At 51.3% G+C, this 19,873-nt stretch overlaps 2 protein-coding genes across 2 annotated transcripts; both read right to left on the bottom strand.

Moving 5' to 3' along the window:
- Window positions 1–8,172: 8,172 nt before the first annotated feature.
- Window positions 8,173–18,707, bottom strand: LOC123023014 (putative N-acetyltransferase 8B). The gene is made up of 2 exons (XM_044429335.1): window positions 18,677–18,707; window positions 8,173–9,195 (listed from the first exon to the last, which is right to left on the bottom strand). Exon 2 carries the CDS (start codon window positions 9,170–9,172, stop codon window positions 8,501–8,503), a length of 672 nt encoding a protein of 223 aa, XP_044285270.1. The 5' UTR covers window positions 9,173–9,195; window positions 18,677–18,707; the 3' UTR covers window positions 8,173–8,500.
- On the bottom strand, window positions 15,262–18,606 carry LOC123023015 (probable N-acetyltransferase camello). The gene has a single exon (XM_044429336.1). It carries the CDS (start codon window positions 17,095–17,097, stop codon window positions 16,429–16,431), a length of 669 nt encoding a protein of 222 aa, XP_044285271.1. The 5' UTR covers window positions 17,098–18,606; the 3' UTR covers window positions 15,262–16,428.
- Window positions 18,708–19,873: the final 1,166 nt, after the last annotated feature.

Below are 19,873 nucleotides of genomic sequence, written 5' to 3'. Positions count from 1 at the left end.
GTGACCACAACTGAGGAGCAGGTACTCCAGATCCAAAAGGATCTGGAGTACCTGCTCCTCAGTTGTGGTCACTGCTCCAGTTTTAGTGTCGTCTGCGAATTTGATCAGCAGACTGTTCACCCCTTCTTCCATATCGTTAATGAAAAGATTAAACAGGATCGGCCCCAGGACAGAGCCATGGGGGACCCTGCTTGTCACTGGCTGCCATCCCGATGATACCCCGCTAATGGTTACCCTCTGCTTTCGGTCAGTCAACCATGCCCTAATCCACCGGACAGTGCTTTGGTGTATCCCGAAACTCCTCAGTTTCTCCACCAGGATATCTTGGGGCACTTTGTCAAAGGCCTTGCTGAAATCCAGGTATACCACATCCACTGCATCCCCTCCATCTAGCCATCTCAAAACCTCGTCTTGAATTCCACAAGGTTGGTCTGGTAGGACCTGTTTTTGCGGAAGCCATGTTGTGTGGCTGTCAGCCTCCCTTCCCTATCTAGCATCACTAGATCTCTCTTTGTTATGAGCCTTTCCATTGTTTTTCCTACAATGGACATAAGGCTAACAGGTCTGTAATTCCCCATGTCCCTTCTACTACCCTTTTTGAAAATTGGGACCACTGACACCACCCTCCAGTCCTCTGGAGCTTCACCCGTTCTCCACGAGGTCTCAAAAATGGAGGCCAGCGGGCATGAGAGAACCCCAGCCAACTCTCTAAGTACTCTCGGGTGTAACCCGTCAGGGCCTGGCGCCTTGGTAATGTCCAATGCCCTGAGGAGCCCCTCGACTTCAAGGGGGGGTGACTCTAATTTGTGCCCCTAAGTCCCCAGCCTCATCTAATCCCCTATGCAGATATCCCCCGTCCTGTTTTGGGGAGAACACAGAGGGAAAATAGTCATTTAGCATCTGTGCCTGTTCCCTCGTATCAGTCACTGGATCTCCTTCCTCCTTATTTAGTGGTCCCACCACTTGTCTCCCCTTCCTCTTCCTATTTACATGCTGACAGAAGCCCTTTTTGTTGCTCTTGATATTCTTGGCAAGTCTCAGCTCGTAATCAGCCTTAGCCTTGCGAAGATTCCTTCTGCAACAGGCCTCCTCCTCCCAGTAGACCCTTTTGTCCATTTCCCCCAGTACCCATTTCCTACGGAGGTTCCTCTTTCGTCTAATCCCTCTAACCACCTCCTTTCGCATCCATGGCGGCGCTCTCCTCCACCTCCCCACCTTACTGACTAGAGGTATCATCAAGACTTGCCCCTCCAAACCCTCCCTTTTGAGTGCCATCCACTCCTCCTCAACTCCCTGGCCTTCCAGTAACCTGTCCCAGGAGACTTTCCCCAGTCTGGCCTTCAATGGCCAAAGTTGGCCCTCTTGAAGTCCCAGCTTCAAGTGCTCGACCTGCTGCACATCCCCAGTCCCCTGATCTCAAAGCAAAGGATGGAGTGATCACTCGCATCCAGAGCTCCCCTAATCTGTACTTCATCTATCAGCTCCTCTCTATTGGTCAAGACCAAGTCAAGGATGTCTCCCCCCCCTTGTCGCCTCTCGGACCCTCTGTGTGAAAAACCCTCCCTCAATAGCTTCTAGGAAGCGACGTGACCTGGCTGTCACCGCCGAGTGAGTCTCCCAACTAATATCCGGGAGATTGAAATCTCCCATAATTACTGTGTCTCTCCACCGAGATATCCTTAGAATCTGGCCTGTCAGGACATCATCCAGGGTCTCAAGTTGACCTGGAGGGCGATAACATACTCCCACTGTCAGGCCCCTTTCCCCGTCAAAACCCCTAAGTTTGACCCAGACTGCCTCTGCCGAATCCCCGTCTGTGCTGCATTCTGTCTCACTGCATCCTATCCCTTCCCTGACGTATAAGGCCATGCCCCCACCCCCCTTTCCCTTCCTGTCCTTTCTGAAAAGGCGATACCCTTCTATGTTCACATTCCAGTCTTGCCTCTCATCCCACCAAGTGTCTGTGATTCCCACCAGGTCATGCCCTCCTCTTCCCAGGAGAGCTTCCAGCTCTTCCTGCTTATGACCCATGCTCCTGGCATTGGTGTACATGCACCTCAACTCCTTCCCTTCGCTTCCTTTCCTTGGAGTCCCCAGCCTCCTCCTTCCTCCCATCCTCCCTGGTACCTGGCCCCTCTCTGTAGGAGTCCTGTCAGTCCCTGCAGTACCTCTAAAACCTGCTCCCAGAGCCCTGATCCTCCCCCCACACTTGTCCAGTGCAGGCACGTTTCTGGGGGGCCTGAACCCCCCCCCCCAGCTCAGTTTAAAGTCTTCCGGACGAAGCTCGCTAGAGCATCTCCAGAGGACCTTTTCCCCATCCTCGTGGGGTGTAACCCGTCCCTTGCCAGAAGTCCATTGGCAAGAAACCGAGTGCCGTGGTCGAGGAACCCGAAGGGCTCCTCTGGCACCACACCCTAAGCCAGTCGTTCCCCTTGGAGGCCCTCCTGTCCCTTCCTGGCCCAAATCCCCGGACAGGTAAGATCAACGAGAAGGCCACTTGGGCCTTCAGCTCCCTGAGTTTCTTCCCCAAGGCCTCAAAGTCCCTGGTGGTCCCAACCACCCCCTGCCTGGCCACGTCGTTTGTGCCCACATGGATCACCAGGAGCGGCTGGTGACCCCTGGAGCGAACAGGACGCTCCACTCTGTCCTTCACATGCCGGATGCGTGCGCCCGACAGGCAGCAGACCCCCCTTGTCTCCAGGTTGGGGCAGCACACTGCCGGCTCAGTGCCCCTCAGCAGGGAGTCCCCAACAACAAGCGCCCGCCGCCGTACCTTCCCGGTTCTGGTGGGCGGCCGTGCCCCGGCCCTCGCCTCTCCCGCAGCGGCCCCCTTGCCGCCTGATGTCCCAGGTTGGGGGTCCTGCTGGTGCCCCGAGGCCTCATCAGCCCCAGCCTCCCCAAGTGGAGAGAACCTGTTTCTCAGTTCCTGATTGGTGCCAGGAGGAGGAGGAGGCCATGCTGGCCTCCCCCTCCTGTGGGTGACTTACCTCCGTGTCTCTGCAGCTGCTCCTCCCGTGGCCTCTCCCTCGACCCTCTGTCCAGAGGGGGGCTGCTCCGGGGGGGGCCTGGAGAGCTCTCTCGGCCCTCAGGCCCCTCACCTCCTCTTCTAGCAGGGTCACCATCTTGCACCGAGGTATTCCTGCCTCTCCTGGGGAGAAGGGCCAACACGTCGCAGCTCTCGCAGCAGCAGCAACACCCGTGACTCCCGCCAAGGCCACCTCCTGGCCTGCCATCGGGATCCCTTCCGAGACCTGACCTTGGTCCCCCGCCGTGTTTGTCCTGCAGTTCCCCTCACTCGCCCAGTTCTCCCAGACGAAAACCCACTCGCACACACACACAAGGATAAAATACACTTAAATTTAACTTGGAAGAAAAACCAAGCACAGCACAGCACAGCACAGCACAAACAAACCATCAAACCTCTGTGTCTCAGGGAAGGGAGTCCCCGGACAGCCCAGGCCGCAGCCAAGGCACGCAGCCAAGGGGCGACTCCCTTCCTCTCCGCTGCTCCTGCCCCGGCTCCCCTGCCCAGCTCCTGCCTTGCCTTCGCCGGTCCCCTGGTCACTCAGCCCTCTCTCCCAGCCTGTGCCTCTGCTGCTCTGCTGCTCTGCCCAGAGGCCAGAGCCAAAAAATTTGTAGTGTAGTGAGTGGCATTCTAGCTGGGCCTAACACTAGTCTCCCAGAATATGTAGGAAAGACGCTAGAGGATTATGCCTGGCGACGGTGACACACGCGCTGGTGACTTCCCGCCTAGACTTCTGTAACGCGCTTTACGTGGGGCTTCCCCTGAAGACAGTCCGAACACTTCAATTGGTGCAAAATAGAGCTGCCAGGTTGCTGACGGGGACGGGGCGTTATGCTCACATGACTCCAGTCCTCCGTCAGCTTCACTGGCTTCCCATTGAAGCCCGGGCCCAATTCAAGGTGTTGATTATGACCTACAAAGCCCTAAACGGCTTGGGTCCTGGCTACCTGAACGAGCGCTTACGTCCGTATATGCCCGGCCGCCCTTTGAGATCTGCGGGAGAGTCCCTTCTCCGGGAACCCTCCATGAAAGAAATTAGGAGAGTAAGTACCCGGAGGAGGGCTTTCTCTGTGGTGGCGCCCAACCTATGGAATTCACTCCCCAAAGAGGTCCGCCTGGCACCGTCGTTACTGGTTTTTCGGCGCCAGGTAAAGACCTTTTTATTTAAACATCATTTTAATTGTTAAAACATATGATCTGGCCAGGGCAACTTCTTCTTCCTTCTCTTTTCTCCTCCTATATTTTTATTTACTTATTTTATACTGATAATTTTAATTTTATATTTGTAACTCAGTGTATTTTTTGTATTTTTGTATTTAATGGTAATTTATTATGGTCTATTGTATTTCAATGTACTTTATTGTGTTGTAAGCCGCCCCGAGGTTTCGGCAAGGGGCGGCATAGAAATGTAATAATAATAATAATAATAATAATAATAATAATAATAATAATAATAATAATAATAATTCAGGTGGCCCTGGAGGTCCACGCACCAGTGCCCAGAGGATGGGAAAACAAGTAACACAAACTGGAACTCTTCGCATATGGGGGCACATACGCCCTGACAGGCATAACTGAAGCCTGGTGGGGCGACTCCCACGAATGGAATTTAAGAATTGCAAAATCCAACCTGCTCGAGGAGAACAGAAGTAACAGACATGGAGGTGGAATTGCACTTTATGTTAAAGGTAAGTACCTTTGCAAAGAAATACAGGAAAAAGAGACCAGTATTCCCATCAAGTGTGTTTGGATTAATCTGAATAGGAAAAGGAATATAGTCATTGAAGTCATGCCCTACCAATTAAGGTCAAACTTTCAAAAAATGATGTGCCAGTATTTCAAGGGGGCACGATGTCATCATTATGGGGGACTTCAGTTTCCCTCATACCTGTGGAGACTCACTCTGCCAAACACAGTCCCTCTAAGAGATTCCTAACAGAGGAAGGTCAAGATCTCTTCTTGCTGGTGCCAGAGTGTAGGACACGGATCAATTCAAGTTGCGGCAACCCAGATTCAGGCTGGGCATCAGGAAAAGCTTCCTCACTGTCAGAGCAATAGGACAGTGGGACCAGCTGCCTGGAGAGGTGGGGGGCTCTTCCATGCTAGAGACATTCGGAAAGGAACTGGACAGCCCTCCGAGTGGGGTGGTGTGACTTGGTGTCCTGCAACAGCAGGGGGCTGGACCCGATGGCCCCCTGGGCCCTTCCAACTCTACTATTCTATGATTCTGTGATTCTATATGTCACTGGAAACTTTGTCCCGCAGAAAGTAGAAATAGAAATGAGGGGTACAGCTTTACTTTACCTGATCTAACCAACAGGGAAGACACAATGGACAAAATAACCGCTACGGGACCTCTGGGCGAAAGTGACCATGTCAGAGTTGAATTTTCAATAATAAATGCAGCAAAAACTAAATGTAGCCAAACATGTGCCCTGGACCAATAAAATAAAGCCAATTTTAACAAATTCAAGATGATGATAAACTCCCATGGCAAGCCACTCTAAAGGGGAAAGGAGGCCAAATGAGGGTGGGATATCTTTAAAAAACGCCTAAGGCACAATTACAAACAATTCCAACAAGGAAAAAGTGTAGCGGACAACAGAGGAAGCCCATGTAGCTTCACAACAAGCTAAGAGATGATCTGAAAACTAAAAAGACATCCATAGAAGGTGCAAGGAAGACCAGGACACAATGGAAGAATATAAGCAACTAACAAGGAATTGCAGGAGTGACATCAGGAAGGCTAAAGCAATGAAGGAACTGAGGCTCCAGAGGGGAGCTAGCGATGGCAGTCGTCTTCAAATATGTCCAAAGCAAGAGACAGATGAAAGAGAAGGGAGTTCAGCTATTAGCCATGGATGGAACGGTGATGACAGATGACAAAGAAAAGGCAGACATGCTCAATTCCTACTCTGGCTCAGTCTTCTCCCAAAAGAAGGTGCAGTACAGACTGAAGGAGCCCAAGATTGATAGGCAAACGCTCAAAGATTTTCTAATTGGGCTAAATATGTTCAAATCTCCAGGGCCCAATGAGCTTTGTCCCAGTCGTAAAACAGGGCATGGTTCTAGAGGAAGAACTTTCACAACCATTAGCTACCATCTTGGAGAATTCATGGAAGCCAGGAGATGTGCCAGATGAGTGAAGGAGAACTAATTCTGTTCCCATCCAAAAGAAAGGAAAAAAGATGAACCTGGGAACTGTTGTCCAGTTAGACTGACATCAAACCCTGGAAAATTCTGGAGCACCTCATGCAACCAACAGTCTGCAAACACCTTGAAGACCACGCAGCAATTGCTAGAAGCCAACATGGGTTTCTCAAGAACAAATCCTGCCAGACTAAGGTGATTTCATCCTTTGGCCAGGCAACCTCCCCGATGGACTGTGGGAATGCTGTGCACATGATGTAGCTGGACTTGAGCAAAGCCTTTGACAAAGTGCCCCACGGCATCCTGATGACCAAACTAGCTAAAAGTGAGCTAGAAAGTGCAACCGTTAGGTGGAGCCGCAACTGGCTGCAAACTGGCCTCAGAGCGCTCATGATGACACCTTCCCAAACTGGGGAGAGGTGACAGATGGGAGGGCACAGAGGTCTGTCCTGGGATTGGTAGTCTTTCACATTTCATTAATGATTTAGATGAAGTACAAGGAAAGATAATTAAATTTACAGATGACAGCAAGTTGGGAGGAGTAGCAAATACCCTGGAAGACAGAGACGAGATACAGGGTGATCTTGATAGGTTAGAATACTAGGCAGAGAACAACAGAATGAAATCCAAGAGGGACAAAGGCCAAGTTCTGCACCTGGGGAAAAGAAACCAAATGCGCAGCCACAAGGTTATATTGTTATTTTTTGCATTTTAACTTAATGTTTGTATTTTACAAACATTTTAATTTAATGTTATAATTTAATGTTTTTATTTTTTTAACTTAATGCTGTAAGCCGCCCCGAGGTTTCGGCGAATGGGGCGGCATAAAAACGTTTTAATAAATAAATAATAAATAAATAAAGGTGGGGAATAATTGGCTCAATGAGACTGCAAACGAGAAGGATTTTGGGGTTGTAGATCACAAGCTAAACGTGAGCTGACAACGTGATGCAGCGACGAAAAGGGCAAACACTGTTTTGGGCTGCATTAACAGAAGCATCACTTTGGGCTGGTCCGAATGCAGTGGTACTTATACTTAATTGATCACAGGCAGTTACAGGTTTCTTTGTTCTTTCTCCACTCCCACTGCGTCACTTGACTAGTCTCAAAACAAAACAAAAACAAAAAAGCAAAGCGGAAGCATCATTTCCAAACCACATGAAATACTAGTTCCTCTATACTCACTAGTCAACCTCACCTGGAGTACTCACCTGGGCACCTGAGTTTCGAAAAGATGCAGAAAAATTAGAAAGAGTACAGAGGAGGGCAACAAGGAGGATTCAGGGACTGGTGGCAAAGCCCTGTGAGGTAAGACTGGGAGAACCAGGCATGTTCAGCCTCGAGAAGAGAAGAAAGCATGAGGGGTGACAGGACCGCGCTCATCATGGAACCTGGAAGGTGTCACAGAAAGGATGGACAAGATCCCTTCGCATTCATTCCAGAGTGCAGGATGTGGAATAATGGACTTACAAGAGGCCAGATTTAGACTAGACATTGGGATGGTGTAAGGTAGTGTCCTGCAATAACGGGTTCGGACCCCATGGCCTCCTGCCCCCTTCCGACTCGACTGTTCTGCGAACGATCAAGGCTATAAAGCTGGCCTGAAAGGCACAAGAGTTTTCTTCCAGTAGCCCAACTAGCACTGCTAGTGTATAGAGGCAAGGGCACCCCCCGGTCCTTTTAGGAACATTCACCGTCTCATCTGAATGCCCCAAAGCTCTTGGCTTAAGTGTGTGTCTGGGCCTGCAGGTGTCCAGGACAGGTGGAAGCATCTTCGTACCTGTGCACAGGGGCAGGCACAGGCAGTGGAAGCAAAAGTCTATTGGGAACCTCGACTGTCAGATCTGGGGTACCATTATCCATAAATGCACAAAGGAGGATAAATTTCTCTAGGCAAAATATGCAGGGAAGAGGCTGCCCAAACGGGGATCGCTCTGGCAGGCCCTTCATGCAGGCCAGTGACGCTCAGGGAAAAACTCTCCCCAGTTGAACCAACGGAGGGTTGTTAGTGTTTTTATTGTTGTTACTTTTACATCTGTATACCATCTGACAACTATGTAAAGTTCTCCGGGCAGTTCACAGAAGATTAAATCTTTAAAGTGCAAAATATCATAGGTGCTCCCAATCTTAAGCACTCAACAATTAAAGTCCCAGAACAAATTAAAACGTTACTACATGCTGCGAAATCCGAGGAGCAGAGGGAAGTCTTCTGCTGGGGCGAAAGGGCCGGCAGCGCCGTTGGTCAGAGGAGATGGGATTCCCCTCCGGGCATGAGGCAACCCGAAGGACAACGCCGTGGGAAGGGCACGCCGCCTGGCGGAGGAGTCAGCGGGACCCTGGGAATTCATAGCAGTAGCAGTAAATGTGGAATCCCACCAGCTTCGTTATGAGAGACGGGCAGACCACCCGGACTCTGCGGAAGCCCAGGCCCTCGTACACCCGCTGGGCTGTGAGCTGCGCCATCGAGGTGCACAGCACCACTTCCTTGTACCCCCGCTCCCGGGCAAAGCGGAGGACCGTCCAGGTGAGAGCCTTGGAGAGCCCGCGCCCGCGGTGCGCCTTCTCCACGGACATGCGCTTCAGCTCCAGGGCACTGCCCCGCTGAGCTGGGTCCTCCGGATGGACGGCGGCGACCATTCCCACCGCTTCCTTGCCGGACTCCACCACCCAGAAGCAGCAGTCCTTGGGCTCCAGGTAGGTCTGCCGGATGTTCTGCATGTCTCCGGCAAGGGCTTCGGCGACATAATTTGTGTAGAGGAACTTTATATAAATCCAGCCCACGACCAGAAGGGCGGCCAGAAGTCCAAGGGAGAAGAGGAGGGATCCGGCGATCGCATAGGCCACGAGGAAACCCACAGCCAGCAGCACGTGTGTCTGGAGGCAGCTGAGGGCATGGCGGAAGGCAGCGGAAACGTGCTCCTTGATCCCCTGCGAGAACATGGTGCGCACCGCCTCGTAGTCTCGGTCCTCGTACTCGCGGATGCGGTACTCGCCCATGATGGAGTCACAGTCCCACCGGCCTGGGGAAAAGACGGGGTGTCAGGGGCACGGCTGGGCATCCCCATTTGCCGTGACGCATTAGGGGACACAGTAAAGCCCATCACCGCATGTGAATCAAGTCTGGAGGGTTCTCAGACTTTCTGTCCCGGGACCGTGAAAGGCTGGGACTCCCCGTCCTGCACAGAACGGCAGCCTGGGGGTTGGCGGAAGGTCCGTTCCAAGGAGGAGGCAGTGCTTTCATTATTCTACGGGTATGGCTACGTTTGAACCCGCTGTTCTTCCTGGGCAAGGAGCCCATGGCAGTGCTCTTGATCCCTTTTGTCTTCACAGCGACCCTGTGAGGGAGGCTGGGCAGATGGTGCACGTGCCCCAGTGTCACGCAGCGACCTTCCAGGCCAGGTGAGCACTGATCGCCGAAGTCGCAGACCCTTAGCCACTGCACCCTGCCCACTCCCTGTTTGGCCCAGCAGGCGGACCTCCTCTGGCACTCGCGAGAGCGCTGTAATCCCTCTGTTGTCAAGTGACGAGTTATTGTATTTAACCACAGGCCATTACAAATTTTACAAAGACGTAGTGAAACATTTGGGACATTTGTTAATAATAGATGTTAAAACTGAAAACATAATTAGACAAGTAAAATGAAAACGAGTTTACTTGCTCTCAATTAGCTACCCCCGGGACGCCACCATCCATCTAATCTTCATAGCTGCCAAAGCAAACAGCGATGCTCTACAGGACATGGAAGCAGCGTTATGTGATCACATAAAAACAATCTTCTCGGATTCCAAGTATGCAACAACGGCAGATAAAATTCCAGCTAAAAAAGTATCTCTGGGAGCTCTATAAAGGACAGGAAGATTCCCTGCTACAGGAGGACCTGCAAGCACATCTTGCTCTATTGGAGTGTGAGAATAAAGACCCACCAAAAGGGGTGTTTGCATGGTTTCCAAAGGCAAAGCAGTGAAGGACTCTCTGGGCTTATAACTGGGAATATTGTCTCAACAGCTAGATCTAAAGTCATAAAATTTGATTAATTTGTACCAAGGAGCTACTTTATATTTTAAAATTAAAGATCAATCTAGCAATGTGTTTGAAGCATAGATCCATTCCCTAAGCTGAGCATTATCAGCCGAGACCCCAAAAGATAATCCGGAGTAGTATATCTTTGGATGATAGCATTGAGAAAGTCTGAGCGCCTAGAGCAGTGGTGGCGAACCAGTGAGCCCCCTCTGTCAGCACACGAGCCAAGTCGCCCCAGCAGCCGAACATCGGATAACGGCGCACATAGGGGCCATGCGCATGTGTGGAAAGGAGTAGCGGTGCCAGGCAATGATGTCACATGCCGCAACTCATTAGCCACAACTCGTCCGAGCTTTCGCATGGCCGGTCAGTGCGCTGCCAAAGATATATATATATATATATTTGCTTGGACTGGATGTGAGGTGTTTTTTCTAAACGAAAACCTCAGTCTTCAGGTTTTATTACAGTGTTGGCACTTTGCAATAAATAAGTGGGTTTTGGGTTGCAGTTTGGGCACTCGGTCTCTAAAAGGTTTGCCATCACAGGGTTAGAGTTAGAAAAATGAAGTGTCCTGGCATGATTTTGATGGTTGGAATATGTTTAGAATGGGCAGAAATGATGAGCTGTGCAGATAAAGCTGCTCAAGGAAGGCTTTTTCAAAATTGCCTCTTTCAATTTTATTTTACCCCTATCTTAGGGTTAGGGGAGTGCACCAGGGTAGTGTCAGGCCAGTGGTGGCAAACCTATGGTACATGTGCCACAGCGGGCATGCAGAGCCCTCTCTGTCAGCATGTGAGCCAAGTTGCCCCAGCAGCCGAGCATCGGATAATAGCGCGCCCAGGGGCCATGCGCTTGCTCGGAAAGGAGTAACGGCGCCAGGCGATGATGTCACATGCTGCGACTCATTGGTCGCAACTCGTCCAAACTTTAGCATATCTGGTCAGTGCCAAGGATATATATATATTTGCTTGGACTGGCTGTTTTCACGTTTTAGTGTAGTGCTGGCACTTTGGGATGGATAAGTGGGTTTTGGGTTGCAGTTTGGGCACTCGGTCTCTAAGAGGTTCGCCAACATTGGCCTAGAGTCTTTAGAAAGTTGAAAGCTGTCACTGGAACTCAAATACTTACTCCTTTTCCAATATCTTATGACCACCAGGTATATCTAAGCCCTGAAAGAGGGAGTCCCACTTCAGCTCTCATCAGAGCAGCAGAAGAACCCTGGGAAGGGCTAAAATTTGCCCTAAAATTTGGATTTGGATTACTTCCAGATTAGTCAGAATAGGCTCCTTTCAACCCCAGCAGGGCTGCCTCCCAGAGTGGGTGGTTGTTGATCCTTCATGAGGATGGCTGAGGGCTCTGGCAGGCCCAGAATTAACTGTTCCATGAACACCAAACTGGCAAACTGCTTCCCTGAAGGCACCAGGCTTTGCCATACTTCTCCAACCTGCCTGGCAAACCTCAATCATTAGGTGGTTTGACGGACGCGCAGACAACCATGTCCAGCAGGCAGCTCAAACCTGGCCCTCACAGGATCGCTAAATCATTCATAATTATCCAAGTCTTCTTTGGGCTGGGAACCCAAAAGATCATCCAGCTCCTCTGAGGTTTGGCACCACAGCATAATAATTTGATCTTTTTGATCATGCCTTTTCCGCCTAAGTGGCTACAAACAGGGCAAAGATGCTCAACACGTCCTGCCTGGATATATGCACTGCAAATCCCTCAGGGTTTGTGGGCAGCACATTGGCCCGGCTCTTGCCCATCCTGGCCATTATATCCATGGCCAAAAACTGCTTCCACATGAACTGCTGTTGCATCTGGAAGCAGTGCTGCCTCTCTCGGTGCTAAACCTCCGTGGGCACCTTCGCTGCGGCAGTTCCGACTCGACTCCCGCTAGCCATCCCATCCGTGGGGCACCCGGATAAAACGTCATCCTTTTATTGCTTTGCACTCGCGATCCAACCAGCGACTGCGGCCCACGCAGGATCAGTTTCACGGGCCTGTTGTTTATTAGTAAAGACTTGATTTGATACTAATCTCAACAAAAGCTTCCATAGCATCAGAGTTATGTTGTAACAGGAATGATCTCTACCTGGCCAGTTCAGGGCTTGACAAGGTGTGAGATAGTAAAGTATATAATTTTTCAAGCCATTTGAGTATCCTAAAATTAGATCCCAACAAGATCTGGCAGCGGTTTCATTAATATGTTGGCATTCGTTCTAAAAAACAGACACTCAAAAAACAAAACAAAACAAAACAAAAGAACAGGCAGTGAGGGCAATGGTCGCGTAAGTCTGAATCTTAAGCTTTGTCTAGCTTTTTTTCCTTTTTACAATATATGGACATAAATTTGTATAAAATGCATGTAACATCCTAGCAATTAAACACAGGCTACCTCTATGTAGCTGTAATTAAATGTGTTCCTCAGATGGTGCAAGATATGGAGAAAAGGAACCGAATGGCCTCTTGTCTTCTCCAGCTAATGTGTTTCGTCAAGGCGTCCCACGGATGAAATTATATTAAATTACTAAAAAGCCTGAGCAAAACATGTGAAACATTTTCACTCATAGGCAAGTGTTGCATTTCCTAGAGAATCTGGTGAACTTTATCATTCCATCAAACCAGGTAAGTGAGTTTATGTGAAAGTATATCAGAAGACTATACTTTGGCCACCTAATGAGAAGGGAGGACTCCCTGGAGAAGAGCCTGATGCTGGGAATGATGGACAGCAAAAGGAGAAGGGGGTGGCAGAGGATGAGGTGGCTGGATGGGGTCACTGCGGTGGTGGGTGAGGGCTTGGGTGGACTCTGAGGGATGGAGGACCGGAGAGCCTGGAGGAATGTTGCCCATGGGGTCGTGATGGGTCGGATATGACTCAGCGACTAAAACAAACGATATTAGAAGAAAAGTCTGCTTGATCAGGGCTGGAAGACGCATACCTAAGAACACAGCGATGAAGTGCCAGGACTCCAGGCCTGGGTTCACACTGCAAAGCACGTATTGATCCTGCTCTCAGCCGATTCCTGAGCTCAGCTAGGACCCTCCTCTACCAGCAGAAAGTGAACTGCTCTGTCCCCAGGCAAACGGTGGCCCCATGAGCGACCTGAAAGCTCTTTGGTCATTTCAGGGTACAATTGTGAGCCCCAAGAAACTATAGAGTGAAGACAGCTCTGTCTCGAAATCCCCACAACGCGTTGTCCTGAAACAGGCACCCAGCCTGTGCTGTGGTTCTCATTAATGTCCAGCTTCAAAAGAAACGAAGGAGTCTTCCCAGAAGTATCTTTCCCCAGTGGTTCCGGCCTCCGCCAAGACAAGGCAGACAGACCTTGAGCAGCTCAGCTTTCCAGGGACCAGAGGAACTGGACCAACACTTGGCTGGAGACCTACAGCTGATGCTCAAAAAAATATTGCAACTAAGGGCTTGGAATCAAAAGCGCGACGGCAAGTCTTGCGATGGTTTTGCTGATCGTTGCCAAAGAGTTGTGCTTGCTGTTTGATCATAAAATTGTGCATGTCCGTAGCTGAGAAAAATGTCTGAGCGAGGGCTAGACAGCAGTGGTGGGAGCTAGCGGTGAGGGGCGAGTTTCCAGTTTGGCAGTAATGCTGGGTTTCCCCAGTGCGGAGCGTTCCCCCACAACAAGCAGGTCCATCGGGATGGCCTTGGCCAGCTCTGCTCTGCCACTGGAGAATGCCCTCCATTGTGTAAGGTAGGCCAGCGACACCCCACGCCTGCAGCTAAGTCCTTTCGCATCTGGGAGGAAGACTTCCGGATTGGAGAGATTAAGCGCTGCCTCTTCCTGGAGGGTTCTATAGAAAGCACAGAATGGAGCCAGGGGCCATTAAGAACATGGTGGATGAAAGCCATAGACAATACAGAGGTGCCAGACAGAATGGACATCCACTGGAGTATTTATGGCAGGTTTCGTACTTTACTGATAACTTTAAACAAACAGGATTCCCATCAAATCACTGGCTTCTGCTTCCGCCGGTGGATTGATTTAAATCAGGGCAGTTTAAATCAGCAACAGCAGGCGGTTTCAATCAACGATTCAATTTAAGTTCCCCATGACAGCCGCTTCTTTAATCATTACTTCTATATCACACCTTTCCTTCACGGAGCCCAAAGCAGGATGCACAGTTTTCCTAAAAAGGCTGCTGGATCAGGTCCAGCCCAGGATTCTCTTCACGCAGTAGCCATCCAGCTGCTCCCACGAAACCCACAAGCAGGACGGGAGTGGGGCAGCATCCCCCGCCCGTGCTCTCCAGCAAATGGCATGCAGGGGAATACTGGAGCATATAACCACAGGGCCAGGAGCCATGGATAGCCTTCTCCTTCAAGAATTTGTTCCGTCCCCTTATAAGCCCTCCAGATGGCTGGCCTTCCTTGCCCCTGGCAGAGCTCAACTATTACCTGTGTGAAGAAAGAGTCCCTTTCACTCTCCCACCAATCAGCTTCAGGGGATGGATCCAGGAGACAAACCCTCTTCCTGTCCAACCGCGTATCGTTCTGTACACTGTTATCTCTGCTCCTTTTTTAAGCTGAACAATCCCGGATCTTCAAAACTTTCCTTGGGAAGGAGCTGCTCTGGACTGCCGCAAGCCCCGTGCCTCACTTCTTCCAAGTCTACGGCACCCTTTCTCAGGTGTGGTGACCAGAACTGTACACCACATTCTAAGTGTGGTTCCTCCACCCGTTTTTAAAAGCCAGTATGATGCCAGCAGTTTTGCTTTCAGTTCTTTTCAAAATAATGCTTGCTTTTTTCACTGCAGCCACCCATGGAGTGGACGTTTTTACTCGCGCTGCCTACTACGACCCCAGACTCCCTTTCTTGGTCTGCCACTGCAAGCCGAGATCCCTTACACTCAAAGAGCGTCGCTTTACGCTTGCTAACGCTGCACTGCATGTGCCGCTTTGATGCCCCTTTTCCCAGCTTGGAGAGATCCTTTTGGAGCCTCTCACAATCCCGTTTTTGGAACACTTCTTCCCTGCCCCGCCCCGCTGCTTAACAATACTCAAAACAAGGGCATCGCAACAGAAACCAACATGAAGACAAGCAACCCTCCAGCAGATTAGTAGCTTCTTTATTTCTCCATTTCTGAGTACCAGTTCACACCCTGACGGAGCACTGTGCCCCAAGCGAACCATCGCAGAGAAATGAAAAAAGAGCACAATCCACTAGGAGCACGTGGCAGCACCTCCTTCTCCCCAAATATACAGAAATTGTCCAAAGAATAACCGGGAAATCTGAGCCCAGGTATCCCGTTGATTTTCCCACCTTAGGGCCAGCATCAAGCGTAGGCAGGGCTGGACACCTGCCAAGGCCTGCTCCAAGGGCTCCGCAGACCTGCTCCTTGACAACCTGCTTGTTTCCCTGCTGCCTGCTCTGGCCCAGGCAGTGGTGGCAGTGAGATGGGGGAAAAGCACACGCCAGCGCCTCTGCCTGCCAAGCACGCAAGGGGAGCAATGTGGGGAGGCAGAACGAGAAGCAGGAGCGGCTAGCGGCGGTGACAAGGCGGACTCACGAGGGGAAGGAGCCCCGGGGAGGGTGTTTCCACCCAGCAGCGACCGACAGGTGTCATCTCCCTACTAAACACTTCCCTACTAAAAGGCCTGTGCATTCGATCTAATGCACCCCAAAATGGGCTGCATGCCCCCAGAAGACAAGAGGGACTGTCTGCACCAAGGCGATGTGATGAAAAGGCCTCTGGGTGTACTCAGCCTGTCTCACCAGGCAGAAAAAGGACCCTTGGCAACCGCAGTGGAAAGTCCTGCTGGCCCGCTGGCTCCCAGCCCAGGAGCTTGCCACGTTTATCAGGAGCTGCTCTTTCAGGAAGCAAGGCAAGAGCGGCTTGTGAGAGTCCAGAAGGGCCGGCAGGTCAAGGGAGAATGTCCGTGACTGGGGAAGCAGCCTCCTCATGGCACCAATGTAAACAGAACTGTGCAAGCTGCATCCAAATCAGGGTTTCCACGACCCTGCAAACCCATGCGAGGAGAAAGAAGAGACACCTTGGTTTCCTTCGTGTCTAAAATACTTTGGGGGCCTGCAAAGGCCCTCTGACAACCGGAAAAAATAATGCTCAGAGTACAGAAGTGGAGACGACCCTTCGGTCAGCATCAGCGCTGCCACTTCCCCTTCTCTTCATTCCCCAAAGGAATCGCTTGCCCAATGGACCAATGTGATGAGATGCCGAATCCCACAGGCCACCACGGACAGCCGCCACCGTTTCCCTCTTCAGTCCACTGAAGGGATATCATAGCGATACTTGGAAACCGTGCACCTGGCCAACCTGCCATAGATGGTGGGCAGGACGTAGCGATGATACACGCGAAAGCCAACGTCCTCGTACATCGCACGGGCCTCGTGTTGCACCATGAGAGTGTTCAGCACCACCGACTGGTAGCCGCACTCCCGGGCAAAGGCGATCACAGTCCTGCAGAGGGCTTTGGCGATGCCGAGGCCGCGATAATCCTTCCGGACAGACATGCGCTTCAGCATGAGCTCTCCCCGGCGTTCCTCGGCAGGCCTGGCACCCACGATGGCCACCACACATTCATCCGCTTCGGCCACCCAGAAGCAGGAGCCTTTGCCAGCCAGGTAGGTGCCCTGGATGTCAAGCAGATCCTCCTGCAGGCAGTGGTCGATATACCTGGACCAGATGTAGCCCAGCAGTTGGCGGCCCATGGCCAGCAGCAGAGTGACTGCCAGGATGGGCAGGAGGAGTGACCTGGAGCTGGTAAGCAGCAGGCAGAAGGTGCAGGCCAGGACCAGGACCAGCCAAGGCTGCTTCAGCACGTGGACACACAAGGCGGGCACGTACTCACTCATCCCTGTGGCAAACAAGTCACGCACCGTCTCATAGTCCTCAGGACGGTACTCCCGAATGTGGTAAGTCACCATCATGCCCAGGGCAGAGATGGACAAACAGCAGCAGCAAGCTGAGCGTTTGTTGGCGGGAGAATACTAGAGCCGTTGGACAAAGAGAGAGAGAAGGTTGTTACCAGAGGAGAAGAAATGGGTTGTGTCTGTGCATGCAGAACTGGGAAGGGCCTTCGCTATCTTTCTAAGCAGATTGCTGGGCAAGCAGTCGAGAGTGTAACTTTCACTTCCTTCACGTGCTGCAAGAGGGAGGGGGAGCACAGACTGGGGCTGGCAGGAGTAGTGGTCATCGATCTGCAGTTGCCAGGGCTCTCCTCACCCTCCAACTGAGAAGGGGTGAGGCCATCTCATCTCCAAGATCACACTGGGCTCTGATGCTTAAGACTGCTTCTTAAGGGCAGCAACCACCTTCCGCCCTTCCTCTTTAATCTTAAGCATGGGAGGAGGAGGACTGGACTTTTCCAGAGGCAGGAAGGATGCATCCGTCAACCTAGTTTCTCCATGGCGCCAAATCCTCTCAACCAGGATATGAGTACAACAGTCCCCTCCTGTCCAAGCTTCCCAGCAACAGTATGACTGCTTCCAATAACAGAGGTAGCATAGAGCCATCAAAAACAGCAGCCGTTGGTGCATTTGTCTGTGCAAACCGGTGGAGCTAACTACTTCTTGTAGCAGTGGATTCTGTAGTTTATGCTGTGTAAAGAAGGCCTTCCTTTTATCTGTCCTAACTCTTCCATCGTTTAGCTTTATGGGAAGTCCCTGAGTCCTAGTATTATGGGAGAGGGAGAACACTGGTGCCTCTTCTTCACACAATATATCATTTTGAACACCTCTACCATGTCTTCCCTTACCTCCTTTTAAAGCTAAAGAATGCCAGTTGTTCTTTCTTGCTTTCATCACACTGCATTTACCATTTTGATGCCCACTCTTCTGCTGCCTTTGGAGCTCCTCACAATCCCCTTTGGTTTTGGCCATCCTGAATACCTTCGCTCTAGCCTAGATGGTGTGTGATGCTTTCACCTTTCTTCACTTCATCAGCACAACGTTCCAGCCAATTTGGCTGCCTCTTTGTATCCCTATTCCAGCTGTACCAGTTAATTGTTGAGACTGGATGTGTTACTTCCAGTGAAGATGCACCACTGGTTTTTATAAGAGCATCATAAGGTGGTTTTATCCTGTTATACTCTGAGTCTGGTTCCTGGTAGCCCCAGCTCAGAATCTGGCTTTTTCACGGAATCTGCACACTCAGGCAACATTCACACTGCAGGAAAGCGATCCCTCGCGAGATGTCCGCCACCTCCAAACTGCTGCCTCTCACTTCTGCTCAGATGAGCTGCAGTGCCATTGCTAAACTGACGGAGCACGCAAAGAACAACCGATTTCTATTTCTACTACTTCCAACACCACTTTTTTTACACCAGTTGCAGACTATGATTGCTGCAGTCCAGCACAGGGGGGCGGTCAGGGGATGATGGGCCTTGCAGTCCAATGCATGAGGGGCGGGGCGGTGAATGCTGGCCCTTGCAGCCAGCACAGAAGGAGGGGCTGCGCCCTTCCCAGGCCCCCGCCCCAAAGCAGGCCCCCCGACGCCGCCTCGCCTCACCTTCAGCACCAGCACCAGCACCAGCACCAGCACCAGCCAGGACCCAGCACTCACGCGACCAGCCTGGGGCAGACGTCACTTCCGGAGCCTTGGCCAACCCTCGCCTGCTGGCGCGATCTCCCGCGAGATCTGCTCCGCGAGGCCGCTCCTATTGGGTCGGCGCTTCCTACTAGCAGCGAATCAGCGTCGCGGGGCAGAAGACGGAGGAAGGCCTTCCTCTCTATGGTAGGAACCATAGAGCTCGGGCCACGCAGCACGAGGAGCTTTGCGGGTCTCGCTTCGACCCCGCAATTTCACGGAGTTGGCGGCGTATTCATGCCTGGAGGGGGGCACCCGGGTGGCGCCTGCCCTGGCTGGCCGCGGCCTCCCCGCGCTTCTCGGCGTCCCTTCCTTCTAGCTCGCGACAGAGCACGAAACCGGAAGTTCTTGATCGGAAGCGCCGTACAGTCACTCTAGCCCACATCTATGGCAGCTGGGAGGACCGCTCCGGGCAGGCGAAGGGGCGTGGCCGTCACAGCCCCCGGGCCTTTTGCTAGAGCGAGCGCGTTTTGCGACGCTCTTTGAGATAGCGCGCATTTCACGGCGCAAACGACTTTTTTCTCATTTATGCAAAAGGACGGAGTCTTATCTTCATTTATTTGCTTTTAATACAGGGACATTAAAAAGAAAAAAAATGTAGATTTGGATGTGCCTGCCCGCACACCTTTCTAGGGCAAGTTACACGTTTTGTTATTTGGTTCCTCATATGCTCCACCCTCATTTAAGAAGCTGTTTTACTGAGCAGAATTGCAAAAGAAATTAACGACCGAGTTGCAACAAAGGCTGCATGCGGGTTATCACAGCAATGTGTTGTTGGTGAAATGTGGGTTATTGTGTTGTCTTAACCTCTTACACCACCAAATTATGGCTGCTTAACTGGGAGCAACCCAGCAACAAACCATGGGCTCTTCATGGCTAGCAAGCTACAGTTTGTTAGTGCAGCTGGGTTCAGACAACCCAATAACCCACATTCCAGCAAGAATGCAAGCTCAACCCATACAGAGGCCTTGGGTGTGGATTGTCATGTCTGATGCCAGCCAATATGTGTTTGTACAGGGGACTGTTCCTGTGGAGGAATGCAGGCCAGGACAGGATGGTCTTGATTTTTTTTTTGCCTATCTACAGAAACATTAAAAAAATCCCTGGTTCTTTCTTTTT

Source organism: Varanus komodoensis, unplaced genomic scaffold (genome assembly GCF_004798865.1).
Source record: "Varanus komodoensis strain SLA01 unplaced genomic scaffold, ASM479886v1 scaffold2, whole genome shotgun sequence".
Classification (NCBI taxonomy): Eukaryota; Metazoa; Chordata; class Lepidosauria; order Squamata; family Varanidae; genus Varanus; species Varanus komodoensis.
This window is presented reverse-complemented; position numbering and strand designations above follow the sequence as displayed.

Bases quoted from the DNA above. Each gene is read 5' to 3' on its own strand.
- LOC123023014 (XM_044429335.1), bottom strand. From the start codon at position 9,172: ATGGGCGAGTACCGCATCCGCGAGTACGAGGACCGAGACTACGAGGCG.
- LOC123023015 (XM_044429336.1), bottom strand. From the start codon at position 17,097: ATGATGGTGACTTACCACATTCGGGAGTACCGTCCTGAGGACTATGAG.